This window comes from Oncorhynchus keta, unplaced genomic scaffold (genome assembly GCF_023373465.1).
Source record: "Oncorhynchus keta strain PuntledgeMale-10-30-2019 unplaced genomic scaffold, Oket_V2 Un_contig_17543_pilon_pilon, whole genome shotgun sequence".
Classification (NCBI taxonomy): Eukaryota; Metazoa; Chordata; class Actinopteri; order Salmoniformes; family Salmonidae; genus Oncorhynchus; species Oncorhynchus keta.
The window spans coordinates 21725-40000 of NW_026280479.1; the positions used below are offsets into that span (position 1 = coordinate 21725).

Below are 18276 nucleotides of genomic sequence, written 5' to 3' on the forward strand. Positions count from 1 at the left end.
ACCTTCTAACTTCTAACCTCTACCTTCTAACCTGCACCTTCTACCCTCTACCCTCTAATTTCTAACCTCTACCTTCTACCTTCTACCTTCTACCCTCTACTTTCTACCCTCTACCTTCTACCCTCTACCTTCTAACCTCTACCTTCTACCCTCTACCTTCTACCCTCTACCTTCTAACCTCTACCTTCCACCTTCCACCCTCTACTTTCTACCCTCTACTTTCTACCCTCTACCTTCTACCTTCTACCCTCTACCTTCTACCCTCTACTTTCTACCATCTACCTTCTACCCTCTACCTTTAACCTTCCACCCTCTACTTTCTACCCTCTACCTTCTACCCTCTACCTTCTACCCTCTACTTTCTACCCTCTACCTCCACCCTCTACCTTCTAACCTCTACCTTCTAACCTCTACCTTCTAACCGCTACCTTCTAACCTCTACCCTCTACCCTCTATCTTCTAACCTCTACCTTCTACCCTCTCCCTCCCAACCTCTACCTTCTAACCTCTACCTTCTATCTTCTAACCTCTAACCTCTATCTTCTAACCTCTACCTTCTACCCTCTCCCTCCCAACCTCTACCTTCTAACCTCTACCTTCTATCTTCTAACCTCTAACCTCTATCTTCTAACCTCTACCCTCAACTTTCTAACCTCCACCTTCTACCCTCTACCTTCTACCTTATACCCTCTACTTTCTACCCTCTACCTTCTAACCTCTACCTTTAACCTTCTACCTTCTACCCTCTACTTTCTACCCTCTACCTTCTACCTTTAACCTTATACCCTCTACCTTCTACCCTCTATCTTTAACCTTCCACCCTCTACGTTCTACACTCTACCTTCTACCCTCTACTTTCTACCCTCTACCTTATACCCTCTACCTTCTACCCTCTACCTTTAACCTTCTACCCTCTACCTTGAACCCTCTACCTTCTACCCTCTACTTTCTACCCTCTACCTTATACCCTCTACCTTCTACCCTCTACCTTTAACCTTCTACCCTCTACCTTGAACCCTCTACCTTCTACCCTTTACCTTCCAACCTCTACCTTCTAACCTCTACCTTCTAAACTCTACCCTCTACCCTCTACTTTCTAACCTCTACCTTCTACCCTCTACCTTCCAACCTCTACCTTCTACCTTCTAACCTCTACCTTCTACCTTCTAAACTCTACCTTCTAACCTCTACCCTCGACTCTCTAACCTCCACCTTCTACCCTCTAACATCTACATTCTACCCTCTATCTTTAACCTTCCACCCTCTACTTTCTACACTCTACCTTCTACCCTCTACTTTCTACCCTCTACCTTATACCCTCTACATTCTACCCTCTACCTTTAACCTTCTACCCTCTACCTTGAACCCTCTACCTTATACCCTCTACTTTCTACCCTCTACCTTCTACCCTCTACCTTCCAACCTCTACCTTCTAACCTCTACCTTCTAAACTCTACCCTCTACCCTCTACTTTCTAACCTCTACCTTCTACCCTCTACCTTCCAACCTCTACCTTCTAACCTCTATCTTCTATCTTCTAACTTCTACCCTCTATCTTCTAACCTCTACCTTCTACCTTCTAAACTCTACCTTCTAACCTCTACCCTCGACTCTCTAACCTCCACCTTCTACCCTCTAACATCTACATTCTACCCTCTACCATCTACTCTCTAACCTCTACCTTCTACCCTCTACCTTCTAACTTCTACCCTCTACCATCTACTTTCTAACCTCTACCTTCTAACCTCTACCTTCTACCCTCTACTTTCTAACCTCTACCTTCTACCCTCTACCATCTAACCTCTACATTTGAACCTCTACCCTCTACCTTCTATCTTCAACCTTCCACCCTCTACCTTCTACCCTCTACATTTTAACCTCTACCTTCTACCCTCTACTTTCTAACCTCTACCTTCTACCCTCTATCTTCTACCCCCTACCTTCTACCCTCTACCTTCTACCTTCTGACCTTCTACCCTCTACCTTGAACCCTCTACCTTCCACCCTAAACCTTCCACCCTCTACCTTCCACCCTCTACCTTTAACCTTCCACTCTCTACCCTCTACCCTCTACTTTCTAACCTCTACTTTCTACCCTCTACCTTCCAACCTCTACCTTCTAACCTCTATCTTCTATCTTCTAACCTCTACCCTCTATCTTCTAACCTCTACCTTCTACCTTCTAAACTCTACCTTCTAACCTCTACCCTTGACTTTCTAACCTCCACCTTCTACCCTCTACCATCTACTTTCTAACCTCTACCTTCTAAACTCTACATTCTACCCTCTACCCTCTACCATCTACTTTCTAACCTCTACCTTCTACCTTCTAACTTCTACCCTCTACCTTCTAACCTCTACCTTCTAACCTCTACCTTCAACCTTACACCCTCTACCTTCTACCCTTTAACCTCTACCTCTTCCACCCTCTACCTTGTAACCTCTACCTTCTGATCTCAACCTTCAACATTCCACCCTCTACCTTCTACTTTCTACCATCTACCTTCCACCCTCTACATTTTAACCTCTACCTTCTACTTTCTACCCTCTACTTTCTAACCTCTACCTTTAACCTTCTACCTTCTACCCTCTACTTTCTACCCTCTACCTTCTACCTTTAACCTTATACCCTCTACCTTCTACCCTCTATCTTTAACCTTCCACCCTCTACTTTCTACACTCTACCTTCTACCCTCTACTTTCTACCCTCTACCTTATACCCTCTACCTTCTACCCTCTACCTTTAACCTTCTACCCTCTACCTTGAACCCTCTACCTTCTACCTTCCACCTTCTAACCTCTATCTTCAACCTTATACCTTCTACCTTCTACCCTCTACCTTCTACCTTCTACCTTCTACCTTCTACCTTCTACCTTCTAACCTCCCCTCTCCTCTCCTCTACCCTTTCCTCTACCCTCTCCCTCTGTGTGTGTGTGTGTGTGTGTGTGTGTGTGTGTGTGTGTGTGTGTGTGTGTGTGTGTGTGTGTGTGTGTGTGTGTGTGTGTGTGTGTGTGTGTGTGTGTGTGTGTGTGTGTGTGTGTGTGTGTGTGTGTGTTTAAGGGTGTCGTCGATGACTCAAGCACAAAGACAGCATTACCGGTCTTTTTGTGAGACTGTCACTCACTGTTTAGTGGCACCTTTAGTCTGACTCGCCATCAACACACACACACACACACACACACACACACACACACACACACGGATGAATAAACCAACGTCATCTGGACTATACACCATCGCGTGTGTGTGTTATGCAACCTTAAAGTGGCATTGTGTTGGTGCCAAGGCCCCTTGCACACATTATATTGGTGCCAAGGCCTCTTACACACATTAAATTGGTCCCAAGGCCCCTTACACACATGGGCCCCTTCCTTTAACAAGGCATAGAGGGGAAGACGGGCCACTCCACTCTCAATGGGATACACACACACTATGAGGCTTCCTCCCATCCAGTGCCATCCATAGGGAAAGGGTCCAGGAGAGAACCTCCAGTAGGCTTCCATACCCTGCTCATCTCTCTCTACCTCACTGTCTCTGTCTCTGTCTCTGTCTCTCTCTCTCTACCTCACTGTCTCTGTCTCTGAATCTGTCTCTCTAACGCACTGTCTCTGTCTCTCTCTCTGAATCTGTCTCTCTAACGCACTGTCTCTGTCTCTCTCTACCTCACTGTCTCTGTCTCTCTCTCTACCTCACTGTCTCTGTCTCTGTCTCTCTCTCTCTCTCTCTACCTCACTGTCTCTGTCTCTGTCTCTGTCTCTCTACCTCACTGTCTCTGTCTCTGTCTCTGTCTCACTCTGTCTCTGTCTCTCTCTCTCTCTACATCACTGTCTCTGTCTCTCTCTCTCTCTCTCTCCCATACGCTTCTCCCTCGTCTCTCTCTTGCTCTTTTCTCTCTCTCCCATACCCTTCTCTCTCTTGCTCTTTTCTCTCTCTCCCATACCCTTCTCTCTCTCTCTCTTCTCTCTCTCTCCCATACCCTTCTCTCTCTCTCTCTCTTCTCTCTCTCTCCCATACCCTTCTCTCTCTCTCTCTTCTCTCTCTTTCCCATACCCTTCTGTCTCTTCTTCTTCTCTCTTGGTCTGGACTACACCTACTATTGACTGAGAAACAGAAGCAGTGCATATCAGGCTGATGGGTAAGATTGGCCATAATGTGTATAACTTTACCATCACTTTACCATCACTACTTTACCATCACGTCAGCATCACTTTACCATCACTACTTTACCATCACCTAACTATGCTAGCAGGTATACTTATCAACTTTACTATAACTTTACCATCACTTCACCATCACTTTACAATCACTTTACAATCACATCACCATCACTTTAACCATCACTTTACCATCACATCACCATCACTTTACAATCACATCACCATCACTTTAACCATCACTTTACCATCACTTTAACCATCACTTTACCATCACTTTAACCATCACTTTACCATCACTTTAACCATCACCTCACCATCACTTTAACCATCACTTTACCATCACTTCACCATCAATTTACAATCGCTTTAACCATCACTTTAACCATCACTTCACCATCACTTTAACCATCACTTGAACCATCACTTTACCATCACTTTAACCATCACTTTACCATCATTCACCATCACTTTAACCATCACTTCACCATCACTTTAACCATCAATTCACAATCACTTTACAATCACTTCACCATCACTTCACCATCAATTTACAATCACTTTAACCATCACTTTACCATCACTTTACAATCTCTTCACCATCACCTTAACCATCACTTTACCATCACTTCACCACCATGTTACAATCACTTCACCATCACTTAACCATCACTTTACAATCACTTCACCATCACTTCACCATCACTTTAACCATCACCTCACCATCATTTTAACATCACTTTAACCTTCAATTCACCGTCACGTCACCATCACTTCACCATCACTTTACAATCACTTCACCATCACTTCACCATCAATTTACAATCAATTTATATTCACTTCACCATCACTTTACAATCACTTCACCATCACTTCACCATCACTTTAACCATCACTTTACAATCACTTCACCATCAATTTACAATCAATTTATATTCACTTCACCATCACTTTACAATCACTTCACCATCACTTCACCATCACTTTACAATCACTTCACCATCACTTAACCATCACTTTACAATCACTTCACCATCACTTCACCATCACTTTAACCATCACCTCACCATCATTTTAACATCACTTTAACCTTCAATTCACCATCACGTCACCATCACTTCACCATCACTTTACAATCACTTCACCATCACTTCACCATCAATTTACAATCACTTTACCATCACTTTAACCATCACTTTACAATCACTTCACCATCACTTCACCATCAATTTACAATCAATTTATATTCACTTTACCATCACTTTACCATCACTTTACCATCACTTCACCATCACTTTACCATGCTAGCAGGTAAACGTATCAACTTTACTTAACCAACTTAACATTCAGTTTACCATCATCATCACCAGCGATCACTCTAGTCCAGTATGATTGGTCCATGTGGTCTTCAGATGGCTGTAGAGGCTGGTCCATGTGGTCTTCAGATGGCTGTAGAGGCTGATCCATGTGGTCTTCAGATGGCTGTAGAGGCCGATCCTGGTTGGCTTCAGATGGCTGTAGAGGCCGGTCCATGTGGGCTTCAGATCGCTGTAGAGGCTGATCCTGGTTGGCTTCAGATGGCTGTAGAGGCTGATCCATGTGGTCTTCAGATGGCTGTAGAGGCTGATCCAGGTGGGTCTTCAGATGGCTGTAGAGGCTGATCCAGGTTGGCTTCAGATGGCTGTAGAGGCTGATCCTGGTTGGCTTCAGATGGCTGTAGAGGCTGATCCAGGTTGGCTTCAGATGGCTGTAGAGGCCGATCCTGGTTGGCTTCAGATGGCTGTAGAGACCGATCCTGGTTGGCTTCAGATGGCTGTAGAGACCGATCCTGGTTGGCTTCAGATGGCTGTAGAGGCCGATCCTGGTTGGCTTCAGATGGCTGTAGAGGCCGATCCTGGTTGGCTTCAGATGGCTGTAGAGGCTGATCCTGGTTGGCTTCAGGTGGCTGTAGAGGCCGATCCTGGTTGGCTTCAGATGGCTGTAGAGACCGATCCTGGTTGGCTTCAGATGGCTGTAGAGGCCGATCCTGGTTGGCTTCAGATGGCTGTAGAGGCCGATCCTGGTTGGCTTCAGATGGCTGTAGAGGCCGATCCTGGTTGGCTTCAGATGGCTGTAGAGGCTGATCCTGGTTGGCTTCAGATGGCTGTAGAGGCTGATCCTGGTTGGCTTCAGATGGCTGTAGAGGCTGATCCTGGTTGGCTTCAGATGGCTGTAGAGGCCGATCCTGGTTGGCTTCAGATGGCTGTAGAGACCGATCCTGGTTGGCTTCAGATGGCTGTAGAGGCCGATCCTGGTTGGCTTCAGATGGCTGTAGAGGCTGATCCTGGTTGGCTTCAGATGGCTGTAGAGGCTGATCCTGGTTGGCTTCAGATGGCTGTAGAGGCCGATCCTGGTTGGCTTCAGATGGCTGTAGAGGCCGATCCTGGTTGGCTTCAGATGGCTGTAGAGGCCGATCCTGGTTGGCTTCAGATGGCTGTAGAGGCCGATCCTGGTTGGCTTCAGATGGCTGTAGAGGCCGATCCTGGTTGGCTTCAGATGGCTGTAGAGGCTGATCCTGGTTGGCTTCAGATGGCTGTAGAGGCGATCCTGGTTGGCTTCAGATGGCTGTAGAGGCTGATCCTGGTTGGCTTCAGATGGCTGTAGAGGCCGATCCTGGTTGGCTTCAGATGGCTGTAGAGGCCGATCCTGGTTGGCTTCAGATGGCTGTAGAGGCCGATCCTGGTTGGCTTCAGATGGCTGTAGAGACCGATCCTGGTTGGCTTCAGATGGCTGTAGAGGCTGATCCTGGTTGGCTTCAGATGGCTGTAGAGGCCGATCCTGGTTGGCTTCAGATGGCTGTAGAGGCCGATCCTGGTTGGCTTCAGATGGCTGTAGAGGCCGATCCTGGTTGGCTTCAGATGGCTGTAGAGGCCGATCCTGGTTGGCTTCAGATGGCTGTAGAGGCCGATCCTGGTTGGCTTCAGATGGCTGTAGAGGCTGTAGAGGCCGATCCTGGTTGGCTTCAGATGGCTGTAGAGGCTGATCCTGGTTGGCTTCAGATGGCTGTAGAGGCTGATCCAGGTGGCTTCAGATGGCTGTAGAGGCCGATCCTGGTTGGCTTCAGATGGCTGTAGAGGCCGATCCTGGTTGGCTTCAGATGGCTGTAGAGGCCGATCCTGGTTGGCTTCAGATGGCTGTAGAGGCCGATCCTGGTTGGCTTCAGATGGCTGTAGAGGCCGATCCTGGTTGGCTTCAGATGGCTGTAGAGGCCGATCCAGGTGGGTCTTCAGATGGCTGTAGAGGCCGATCCAGGTGGGTCTTCAGATGGCTGTAGAGACCGATCCATGTGGTCTTCAGATGGCTGTAGAGACCGATCCAGGTGGGTCTTCAGATGGCTGTAGAGGCCGATCCAGGTGGGTCTTCAGATGGCTGTAGAGGCCGATCAGGTGGGTCTTCAGATGGCTGTGATCCAGGTGGGCTTCAGATGGCTGTAGAGGCCGATCCAGGTTGGTCTTCAGATGGCTGTAGAGGCCGATCCTGGTTGGCTTCAGATGGCTGTAGAGGCCGATCCTGGTTGGCTTCAGATGGCTGTAGAGGCCGATCCAGGTTGGCTTCAGATGGCTGTAGAGGCCGATCCAGGTGGGTCTTCAGATGGCTGTAGAGGCCGATCCATGTGGTCTTCAGATGGCTGTAGAGGCCGATCCAGGTGGGTCTTCAGATGGCTGTAGAGGCCGATCCATGTGGTCTTCAGATGGCTGTAGAGGCTGATCAAGGTGGGTCTTCAGATGGCTGTAGAGGCCGATCCTGGTGGTCTTCAGATGGCTGTAGAGGTGGGTCTTCAGCTAGAGGCCGATCCTGGTGGTCTTCAGATGGCTGTAGAGGCCGATCCAGAGGCCGTGTGGTCTTCAGATGGCTGTAGAGGCCGATCCAGGTGTGGTCTTCAGATGGCTGTAGAGGCCGATCCATGGTGGTCTTCAGATGGCTGTAGAGACCGATCCATGTGGTCTTCAGATGGCTGTAGAGGCCGATCCATGTGGTCTTCAGATGGCTGTAGAGACCGATCCAGGTGGGTCTTCAGATGGCTGTAGAGGCCGATCCTGGTTGGCTTCAGATGGCTGTAGAGGCCGATCCTGGTTGGCTTCAGATGGCTGTAGAGGCCGATCCTGGTTGGCTTCAGATGGCTGTAGAGGCCGATCAAAGTGGGTCTTCAGATGGCTGTAGAGGCCGATCCTGGTTGGCTTCAGATGACTGTAGAGGCCGATCCTGGTTGGCTTCAGATGGCTGTAGAGGCCGATCCTGGTTGGCTTCAGATGGCTGTAGAGGCCGATCCTGGTTGGCTTCAGATGGCTGTAGAGGCCGATCAAGGTGGGTCTTCAGATGGCTGTAGAGGCCGATCAAGGTGGGTCTTCAGATGGCTGTAGAGGCCGATCCTGGTTGGCTTCAGATGACTGTAGAGGCCGATCCTGGTTGGCTTCAGATGGCTGTAGAGGCCGATCCTGGTTGGCTTCAGATGGCTGTAGAGGCCGATCCAGGTGGGTCTTCAGATGGCTGTAGAGGCCGATCCTGGTTGGCTTCAGATGGCTGTAGAGGCCGATCCAGGTGGGTCTTCAGATGGCTGTAGAGGCCGATCCAGGTGGGTCTTCAGATGGCTGTAGAGGCCGATCCTGGTTGGCTTCAGATGGCTGTAGAGGCCGATCCAGGTGGGTCTTCAGACGGCTGTAGAGACCGATCCAGGTGGGTCTTCAGATGGCTGTAGAGGCCGATCCAGGTGGGTCTTCAGATGGCTGTAGAGGCCGATCCAGGTGGGCTTCAGATGGCTGTAGAGGCCGATCCAGGTGGGTCTTCAGATGGCTGTAGAGGCTGATCCTGGTTGGCTTCAGATGGCTGTAGAGGCCAATCCTGGTTGGCTTCAGATGGCTGTAGAGGCCGATCCAGGTGAGTCTTCAGATGGCTGTAGAGGCCGATCCTGGTTGGCTTCAGATGGCTGTAGAGGCCGATCCAGGTGGGTCTTCAGATGGCTGTAGAGGCCAGATGGCCAGGTGGGTCTTCAGATGGCTGTAGAGGCCGATCCTGGTTGGCTTCAGATGGCTGTAGAGGCCGATCCTGGTTGGCTTCAGATGGCTGTAGAGGCCGATTCTGGTTGGCTTCAGATGGCTGTAGAGGCCGATCCAGGTGGGTCTTCAGATGGCTGTAGAGACCCGATCCAGGTCGGTCTTCAGATGGCTGTAGAGGCCGATCCTGGTTGGATTCAGATGGCTGTAGAGGCCGATCCAGGTAGGTCTTCAGATGGCTGTAGAGACCGATCAGGTGGGTCTTCAGATGGCTGTAGAGGCCGATCCAGGTGGGTCTTCAGATAGCTGTAGAGACCGATCCAGGTGGGTCTTCAGATGGCTGTAGAGGCCGATCCTGGTTGGCTTCAGATGGCTGTAGAGGCCGATCCTGGTTGGCTTCAGATGGCTGTAGAGGCCGATCAAGGTGGGTCTTCAGATGGCTGTAGAGGCCGATCAAGGTGGGTCTTCAGATGGCTGTAGAGGCCGATCCTGGTTGGCTTCAGATGACTGTAGAGGCCGATCCTGGTTGGCTTCAGATGGCTGTAGAGGCCGATCCTGGTTGGCTTCAGATGGCTGTAGAGGCCGATCCAGGTGGGTCTTCAGATGGCTGTAGAGGCCGATCCTGGTTGGCTTCAGATGGCTGTAGAGGCCGATCCAGGTGGGTCTTCAGATGGCTGTAGAGGCCGATCCAGGTGGGTCTTCAGATGGCTGTAGAGGCCGATCCTGGTTGGCTTCAGATGGCTGTAGAGGCCGATCCAGGTGGGTCTTCAGATGGCTGTAGAGACCGATCCAGGTGGGTCTTCAGATGGCTGTAGAGGCCGATCCAGGTGGGTCTTCAGATGGCTGTAGAGGCCGATCCAGGTGGGTCTTCAGATGGCTGTAGAGGCCGATCCAGGTGGGTCTTCAGATGGCTGTAGAGGCTGATCCTGGTTGGCTTCAGATGGCTGTAGAGGCCAATCCTGGTTGGCTTCAGATGGCTGTAGAGGCCGATCCAGGTGAGTCTTCAGATGGCTGTAGAGGCCGATCCTGGTTGGCTTCAGATGGCTGTAGAGGCCGATCCAGGTGGGTCTTCAGATGGCTGTAGAGGCCGATCCAGGTGGGTCTTCAGATGGCTGTAGAGGCCGATCCTGGTTGGCTTCAGATGGCTGTAGAGGCCGATCCTGGTTGGCTTCAGATGGCTGTAGAGGCCGATTCTGGTTGGCTTCAGATGGCTGTAGAGGCCGATCCAGGTGGGTCTTCAGATGGCTGTAGAGACCCGATCCAGGTGGGTCTTCAGATGGCTGTAGAGGCCGATCCTGGTTGGCTTCAGATGGCTGTAGAGGCCGATCCAGGTGGGTCTTCAGATGGCTGTAGAGGCCGATCCAGGTGGGTCTTCAGATGGCTGTAGAGGCCGATCCTGGTTGGCTTCAGATGGCTGTAGAGGCCGATCCTGGTTGGCTTCAGATGGCTGTAGAGGCCGATTCTGGTTGGCTTCAGATGGCTGTAGAGGCCGATCCAGGTGGGTCTTCAGATGGCTGTAGAGACCCGATCCAGGTGGGTCTTCAGATGGCTGTAGAGGCCGATCCTGGTTGGATTCAGATGGCTGTAGAGGCCGATCCAGGTAGGTCTTCAGATGGCTGTAGAGACCGATCAGGTGGGTCTTCAGATAGCTGTAGAGACCGATCCAGGTGGGTCTTCAGATGGCTGTAGAGGCCGATCCTGGTTGGCTTCAGATGGCTGTAGAGGCCGATCCAGGTGGGTCTTCAGATGGCTGTAGAGACCGATCCAGTTGGGTCTTCAGATGGCTGTAGAGGCCGATCCAGGTGGGTCTTCAGATGGCTGTAGAGGCTGATCCTGGTTGGCTTCAGATGGCTGTAGAGGCCGATCCTGGTTGGCTTCAGATGGCTGTAGAGGCCGATCCAGTTGGGTCTTCAGATGGCTGTAGAGGCCGATCCAGGTGGGTCTTCAGATGGCTGTAGAGGCCGATCCAGTTGGGTCTTCAGATGGCTGTAGAGGCCGATCCAGGTGGGTCTTCAGATGGCTGTAGAGGCTGATCCTGGTTGGCTTCAGATGGCTGTAGAGGCCGATCCTGGTTGGCTTCAGATAGCTGTAGAGGCCGATCCAGGTGGGTCTTCAGATGGCTGTAGAGACCGATCCAGTTGGGTCTTCAGATGGCTGTAGAGACCGGTCCAGGTGGGTCTTCAGATAGCTGTAGAGGCCGATCCAGGTGGGTCTTCAGATGGCTGTGTGAGTGCTGGTTGGGCTTTCTCTCTATGTGTCGCTGCCTCGATGAACATACATTTGGTGTAGTGAAGCCCCAACGTGGATGTTTTTGTCTGTTTAGTGCAGTTTCATCCCAGTTGTGTCTTTTTAGTGCAGTTTCATCCCAGTTGTGTCTGTTTAGTGCAGTTTCATCCCAGTTGTGTCTTTTTAGTGCAGTTTCATCCCAGTTGTGTCTGTTTAGTGCAGTTTCATCCCAGTTGTGTCTGTTTAGTGCAGTTTCATCCCAGTTGTGTCTGTTTAGTGCAGTTTCATCCCAGTTGTGTCTGTTTAGTGCAGTTTCATCCCAGTTCTGTCTGTTTAGTGCAGTTTCATCCCAGTTGTGTCTGTTTAGTGCAGTGTCCTCCCAGCTGTGTCTGTTTAGTGCAGTGTCATCCCAGCTCTGTCTGTTTAGTGCAGTGTCCTCCCAGCTGTGTCTGTTTAGTGCAGTGTCCTCACAGCTCTGTCTGTTTAGTGCAGTGTCTTCACAGTTGTTGGAGGTGATGTGGAATTTCTTATGTTTTTTTTATTTCATACTGTCTTTGCGGCTTTTATTTTGGGCATCCGGATGACATGGCCATGGGAGTTGGAGTTGTATTAGAGTTGTGGTGATGCTGTTTCCAGTATGTGCTGGTACTGCGTTAGCCAGGTTCCAGTATGTGCTGGTACTGCATTAGCCAGGTTCCAGTATGTGCTGGTACTACATTAGCCAGGTTCCAGTATGTGCTGGTACTGCGTTAGCCAGGTTCCAGTATGTTCTGGTACTGCGTTAGCCAGGTTCCAGTACTTTTGGGCTGGTAGAGCAGGGCTTACCAAACGTTTTCACTCAGGCCACCAGTATCCAGCTATGTTCCAGCATTGTTCCAGATGAGTCAGATGAGGTTCCAGTATGTGCTCTACTACTACGTGAGCCCCAGAGTTCTGGTTCTCGTTAGAGGATCAGATGTGTCCTTTATCTACTGACCCAGAGTCAGAGGTTCCAGTAACGTTAGCCAGGATCCCTTTACTCTCAGGTTCCAGTACTTTTGGGCTGACCCAGAGTCAGGGCTTTATCTACTGACCCAGAGTCAGGCCACCCTTCCAGCAAGTCCCTGCCCGCAGATGAGTCAGATGATCCTTTATCTGACCCAGAGTCAGATGAACTCCTTTATCTACTGACCCAGAGTCAGATGAGGTCCTTTATCTACTGACCCAGAGTCAGATTAACTCCTTTATCTACTGACCCAGAGTCAGATGAGGTCCCTCTATCTACTGACCCAGAGTCAGATGAGGCCCTCTATCTACTGACCCAGAGTCAGATGAAGTCCTTTATCTACTGACCCAGAGTCAGATGAGGCTCTTTATCTACTGGCCCAGAGTCAGATGAGGTCTCTTTATCTACTGACCCAGAGTCAGATGAGGTCCTTTATCTACTGACACAGAGTCAGATGAGGTCCAGTTTTTATGTCTCTACTGTACCCAGAGTCAGATGAAGTCTATGATACCTCTAGCATGCTGACCCAGAGTCAATGAGGCTATTATTTATCTAACTCAATTAGGGTTTCATCTTAATCTTGAAAGTTGTCATTTATAAATGTGCATGCAGTTTCTCTTGTCGTGTAATTGCAGATCTTTTTTAAATGTATGTATTTATTTCACTTTATTTAACCAGTAGGTCAGTTGAGAACAAGTTCTCATTTTACAAGAGAGTTCGACACATACAACACCACAGAGTTGCACATGTAATAAACAAACTACTTCAATAATACAGTAGAAAAGGTCTACTGACCCAGAGTCAGATGAGGTAAAAAAGGCCATTTATCTACTGACCCAGAAGAGAAGTGCAGATGATACTGGGGTGCAAAGGAGCCTTCATCTACTACAGTACCCAGAGTCAGATGAGGCTCTTTATCTACTGACCCAGAGTCAGATGAGGGAGGCCAGCTTTATCACTGAGCCAGAGTCAGAGCCAAAGGAGGTGGCTTTATCTACTGAGCCCTGTGGTGGGTGCTGCTAGGTCAGCTGGATAATGTGGGGCTTTACCAGAGACTTCTAGATGACATGGAGCCAGAGTCAGATGAAGCGAGGGCTTTAGCCTACGAGAGTGTACAGGTTGCAGTGGTGGGTTATCTACTGACCCAGAGTCAGATGAGGTTCTTTATCTACTGACCCAGAGTCAGATGAGGATATGTTTGGCCTTTATCTACTGACACAGAGATTTCAGATGAGGTCCTGGATACCAGTTTTTTACCAGACAGTCTCATATTCTAAGTCAGAACCGTCTAGTGATGCTACGGGCAGGCAGGTAAGTCGGTTGAAGAGCATGCATTTAGTTTTACTTGCATTTAAGAGCAGTTGGAGGCCGGAGAGTTGTATGGCATTGAAGCTTGCCTGGAGGGTTGTTAACACAGTGTCCAAAGAAGGGCAGAAGTATACAGAACTGGAAGTCTATGATACCCGACATCATTGAGCATGCTAGTAGATACCCATAGACTTCCAATCATTGCTCTGAACCCTATTATTTATTAACAGTCAATTAGAAAGGGTTTCATCTTAATCTTGAAAGTTGTCGATGGATATTGTATAATGATATCATTTAGGACCTTGAGAGTGGCTGAAGTGCACCCGTGACCGGCTCTGAAACCAGATTGCATCAGCAGAAGGTTTCTCTGTTTGTTAACTTGTCGAAGACTTTAGAAAGGCAGGGCAGATGTTTTTTTAAATGTATATATTTATTTCACCTTTATTTAACCAGGTAGGTTAGTTGAGAACAGATAATTTTAGAAAGAGAGGGTCCAGATTGTCTAGCCCGGCTGATTTGTAGGGGTTCAGATTTTGCAACTCTTTCAGAACATCAGCTGTCTGGATTTGGGTGAAGGATAAGCAGGGGGGGCTTGGGCAAGTTGCTATGGGGGGGTGCAGGGCAGTTAACCGGGGTAGGGGTAGCCAGGTGGAAAGCAGGGCAGTTGACCGGGGTAGGGGTAGCCAGGTGGAAAGCAGGGCAGTTGACTGGAGTAGGGGTAGCCAGGTGGAAAGCAGGGCAGTTGACCAGGGTAGGGGTAGCCAGGTGGAAAGCAGGGCAGTTGACCAGAGTAGGGGTAGCCAGGTGGAAAGCAGGGCAGTTGACCAGAGTAGGGGTAGCCAGGTGGAAAGCAGGGCAGTTGACCAGAGTAGGGGTAGCCAGGTGGAAAGCAGGGCAGTTGACCAGGGTAGGGGTAGCCAGGTGGAAAGCAGGGCAGTTGACCGGGGTAGGGGTAGCCAGGTGGAAAGCAGGGCAGTTGACCGGGGTAGGGGTAGCCAGGTGGAAAGCAGGGCAGTTGACCGGGGTAGGGGTAGCCAGGTGGAAAGCAGGGCAGTTGACCAGGGTAGGGGTAGCCAGGTGGAAAGCAGGGCAGTTGACCGGGGTAGGGGTAGCCAGGTGGAAAGCAGGGCAGTTGACTGGAGTAGGGGTAGCCAGGTGGAAAGCAGGGCAGTTGACTGGAGTAGGGGTAGCCAGGTGGAAAGCAGGGCAGGTGACTGGAGTAGGGGTAGCCAGGTGGAAAGCAGGGCATTTGACCAGGGTAGGGGTAGCCAGGTGGAAAGCAGGGCAGTTGACTGGAGTAGGGGTAGCCAAGTGGAAAGCAGGGCATTTGACTGGAGTAGGGGTAGCCAGGTGGAAAGCAGGGCATTTGACTGGAGTAGGGGTAGCCAGGTGAAAGCAGGGCAGTTGACCAGGGTAGGGGTAGCCAGGTGGAAAGCAGGGCAGTTGACTGGAGTAGGGGTAGCCAAGTGGAAAGCAGGGCATTTGACTGGAGTAGGGGTAGCCAAGTGGAAAGCAGGGCAGTTGACTGGAGTAGAGGTAGCCAGGTGGAAAGCAGGGCATTTGACTGGAGTAGGGGTAGCCTGGTGGAAAGCAGGGCAGTTGACCAGGGTAGGGGTAGCCTGGTGGAAAGCAGGGCAGTTGACCAGGGTAGGGGTAGCCAAGTGGAAAGCAGGGCAGTTGACCAGGGTAGGGGTAGCCAGGTGGAAAGCAGGGCAGTTGACCAGGGTAGGGGTAGCCTGGTGGAAAGCAGGGCAGTTGACCAGGGTAGGGGTAGCCAGGTGAAAGCAGGGCAGTTGACCAGGGTAGGGGTAGCCAGGTGGAAAGCAGGGCAGTTGACTGGAGTAGGGGTAGCCTAGTGGAAAGCAGGGCATTTGACTGGAGTAGGGGTAGCCAAGTGGAAAGCAGGGCAGTTGACTGGAGTAGAGGTAGCCAGGTGGAAAGCAGGGCATTTGACTGGAGTAGGGGTAGCCTGGTGGAAAGCAGGGCAGTTGACCAGGGTAGGGGTAGCCTGGTGGAAAGCAGGGCAGTTGACCAGGGTAGGGGTAGCCAAGTGGAAAGCAGGGCAGTTGACCAGGGTAGGGGTAGCCAGGTGGAAAGCAGGGCAGTTGACCAGGGTAGGGGTAGCCTGGTGGAAAGCAGGGCAGTTGACCAGGGTAGGGGTAGCCAGGTGGAAAGCAGGGCAGTTGACCAGGGTAGGGGTAGCCAGGTGGAAAGCAGGGCAGTTGACCAGGGTAGGGGTAGCCAGGTGGAAAGCAGGGCAGTTAACCGGGGTAGGGGTAGCCAGGTGGAAAGCAGGGCAGTTGACCAGGGTAGGGGTAGCCAGGTGGAAAGCATGGGCAGTTGACCAGGGTAGGGGTAGCCTGGTGGAAAGCAGGGCAGTTGACCAGGGTAGGGGTAGCCTGGTGGAAAGCAGGGCAGTTGACCAGGGTAGGGGTAGCCAGGTGGAAAGCAGGGCAGTTGACCAGGGTAGGGGTAGCCAGGTGGAAAGCAGGGCAGTTGACCAGGGTAGGGGTAGCCAGGTGGAAAGCAGGGCAGTTGACCAGGGTAGGGGTAGCCAGGTGGAAAGCAGGGCAGTTGACCAGGGTAGGGGTAGCCAGGTGGAAATCAGGGCAGTTGACCAGGGTAGGGGTAGCCAGGTGGAAATCAGGGCAGCAGTGGAAAAATGCTTCTCAATTATTGTGGCTTTACCGGTAGCGACAGTGTTTCCTAGCCTCAGTGCAGTGGGCAGCTGGGAGGAGTTGCTCTTATTCTCTTTATGGACTATACAGACCTTACAGAGTTAACCCGAACGAACCTTAGCCATTCGGAATTAATGCTTAAACTTACATTTTAGTTTCATTTTCGCAGAGTCATTAAGTAGCCTTAACCATTGGCATTTTACTGCTTTGAAATGTATAGGGATGAAGGATGTAGGTTGTCAGTCTGGTGTAAGGGGATTGTTCTACTCCATTATATCATCATCAACCAGCTGGGTGTTCTGTGTGCAAGGACTTTCGAATATTCGTTTTATTTCTAGCATGGTGGTGGTAAATGTTGTTTCATAAAGAAAGGAAGCATATTTTCTCTGTTTTTGTCCATCTTCTCCACATTAAATCGAGTTAAGGAGTGATTTAGAATTTTTTTTTTTGTTGCTTTTATTTAACTTGGTGAGTCAGTTAAGAACAAAATCGTATTTACAATTGACGGCCTACCAAAAGGCAAAAGGCCTTCTGCAGGGACGGGGGCTGGGATTAAAAATTAAAAATATATATAAAATGTGTAAATCAAAGCATTTGTATCAGAGAATGTTTTATATACTCCACGGAGGACATCTATCAGTTAATGCCCTGTTGGATCCACATGTTTTATATACAAACCGTCCACGGAGGACACCAGTATCACTGCTTGGTTACTACATTCCCTTTGGATGGTAAGATGAAACAACTCAATATCGCCATCTGCCGGGGGTTTTCGGTGACCCGGTTTTAACACGGTTTGTTAAATAATGTGGAGCTGATAAGAGGTCTTGTTTAAACTGTCGAGGCTCTCAACGAAAACTTTCTTTCTTTCCCACCTCTACTTGTTGAGTCAGTCCGTTGCTCTGATCTGCTCTGGGGGAAATAGGTAACATGATAAGATGAGGACCACTACGGAACTAAAAGGTTGGTGTCGAAAAGGAAAAGTGAAACGTTTCTGCTAACATCTGAGATAGTTTTGTTGTTGCTATGACCTCTATGCTATATCTCTGTCCTGGATCCACTATTGTTTTATTAACATGAACATCGATTGATTGGGGATTAAAGGAATACTTCTGATCCGAGAATCTATTTAAAAAAAGATGCGTGTTGGCGAACAGCTGTTAGGCAAAGGTAGAATGTCATATTCCAGCCGAGTGATATTCTCTCTTCAATGTCACTCGAAATTACAGTTTTTTTCCCCTCCAGTTTTAATCTGAAGGATAAACTTTCTCTGTCTCTGCACTGGCCTAGGATTGAAGGCATGACCGAGGAAAGTAAATGATTTAGGCGAGATCCCAGGTGAAGTCGTTATGAAACCTTCCCAGACTGAGACAGACAGCCAGCGTTGGAAATATTCCGTTATGTAAATGTGCATAACAGCACTCTGTCCCTCCTCAAAACAAAAGAACGGTTCATTACATTACATTTCATTAGTTAGTTGTTATATCATCACAATGTTGGTGTTTTGTGCTTAAGACCCAGAACAATCAATGTCCTATTTATTTGACACCCGGCGTTTTTTCTCCTTCTTTGCCCTTTCCAGTTGGGTTCGTGATCTGAATGTCGGAGAGCTTGTATTTTTCCAGCGGCTTTTCTTGGCATTTGTCCGCTCAACCCCCCTCTTCCCAACCCTCTCCGCTAACGCCGCTCCTCCCTAGTCTTTTGTAGGCTATATCAGGGAACATGCGTCACCGGGAGACACTTTTATCGAAGTTGTATTAAGAATTGTCCAGAGAGTGAAGTTGACACGACCAGATGGACCGGAAGGATATCACTTTCTTTCTCACTGATACACCGGGCAGCTCCACGGTACAGGCTACAGGTTCCTCACTTGTCATTCTGTCTCGTGCGTTTC

The 18276-nt window shown here is 49.6% G+C and overlaps 1 protein-coding gene across 3 annotated transcripts in view; it reads left to right on the forward strand.

The window, feature by feature from the left end:
• Positions 1-3780: 3780 nt before the first annotated feature.
• The window catches only part of LOC118382187 (serine/threonine-protein kinase Sgk1), a 22386-nt gene continuing 7890 nt past the window's right edge, over positions 3781-18276 (forward strand). The window contains exon 1 of one of the 3 annotated variants that reach the window (XM_052503645.1): positions 3781-4136. In XM_052503645.1, the coding sequence (XP_052359605.1) occupies positions 4133-4136 (4 nt within the window). In that variant the 5' untranslated portion in view covers positions 3781-4132. Of the gene's footprint in view, positions 4137-17172; positions 17346-18062; positions 18231-18276 lie in introns of those variants that run through there. The other 2 variants (XM_052503644.1, XM_052503646.1) reach the window with 2 other exon arrangements.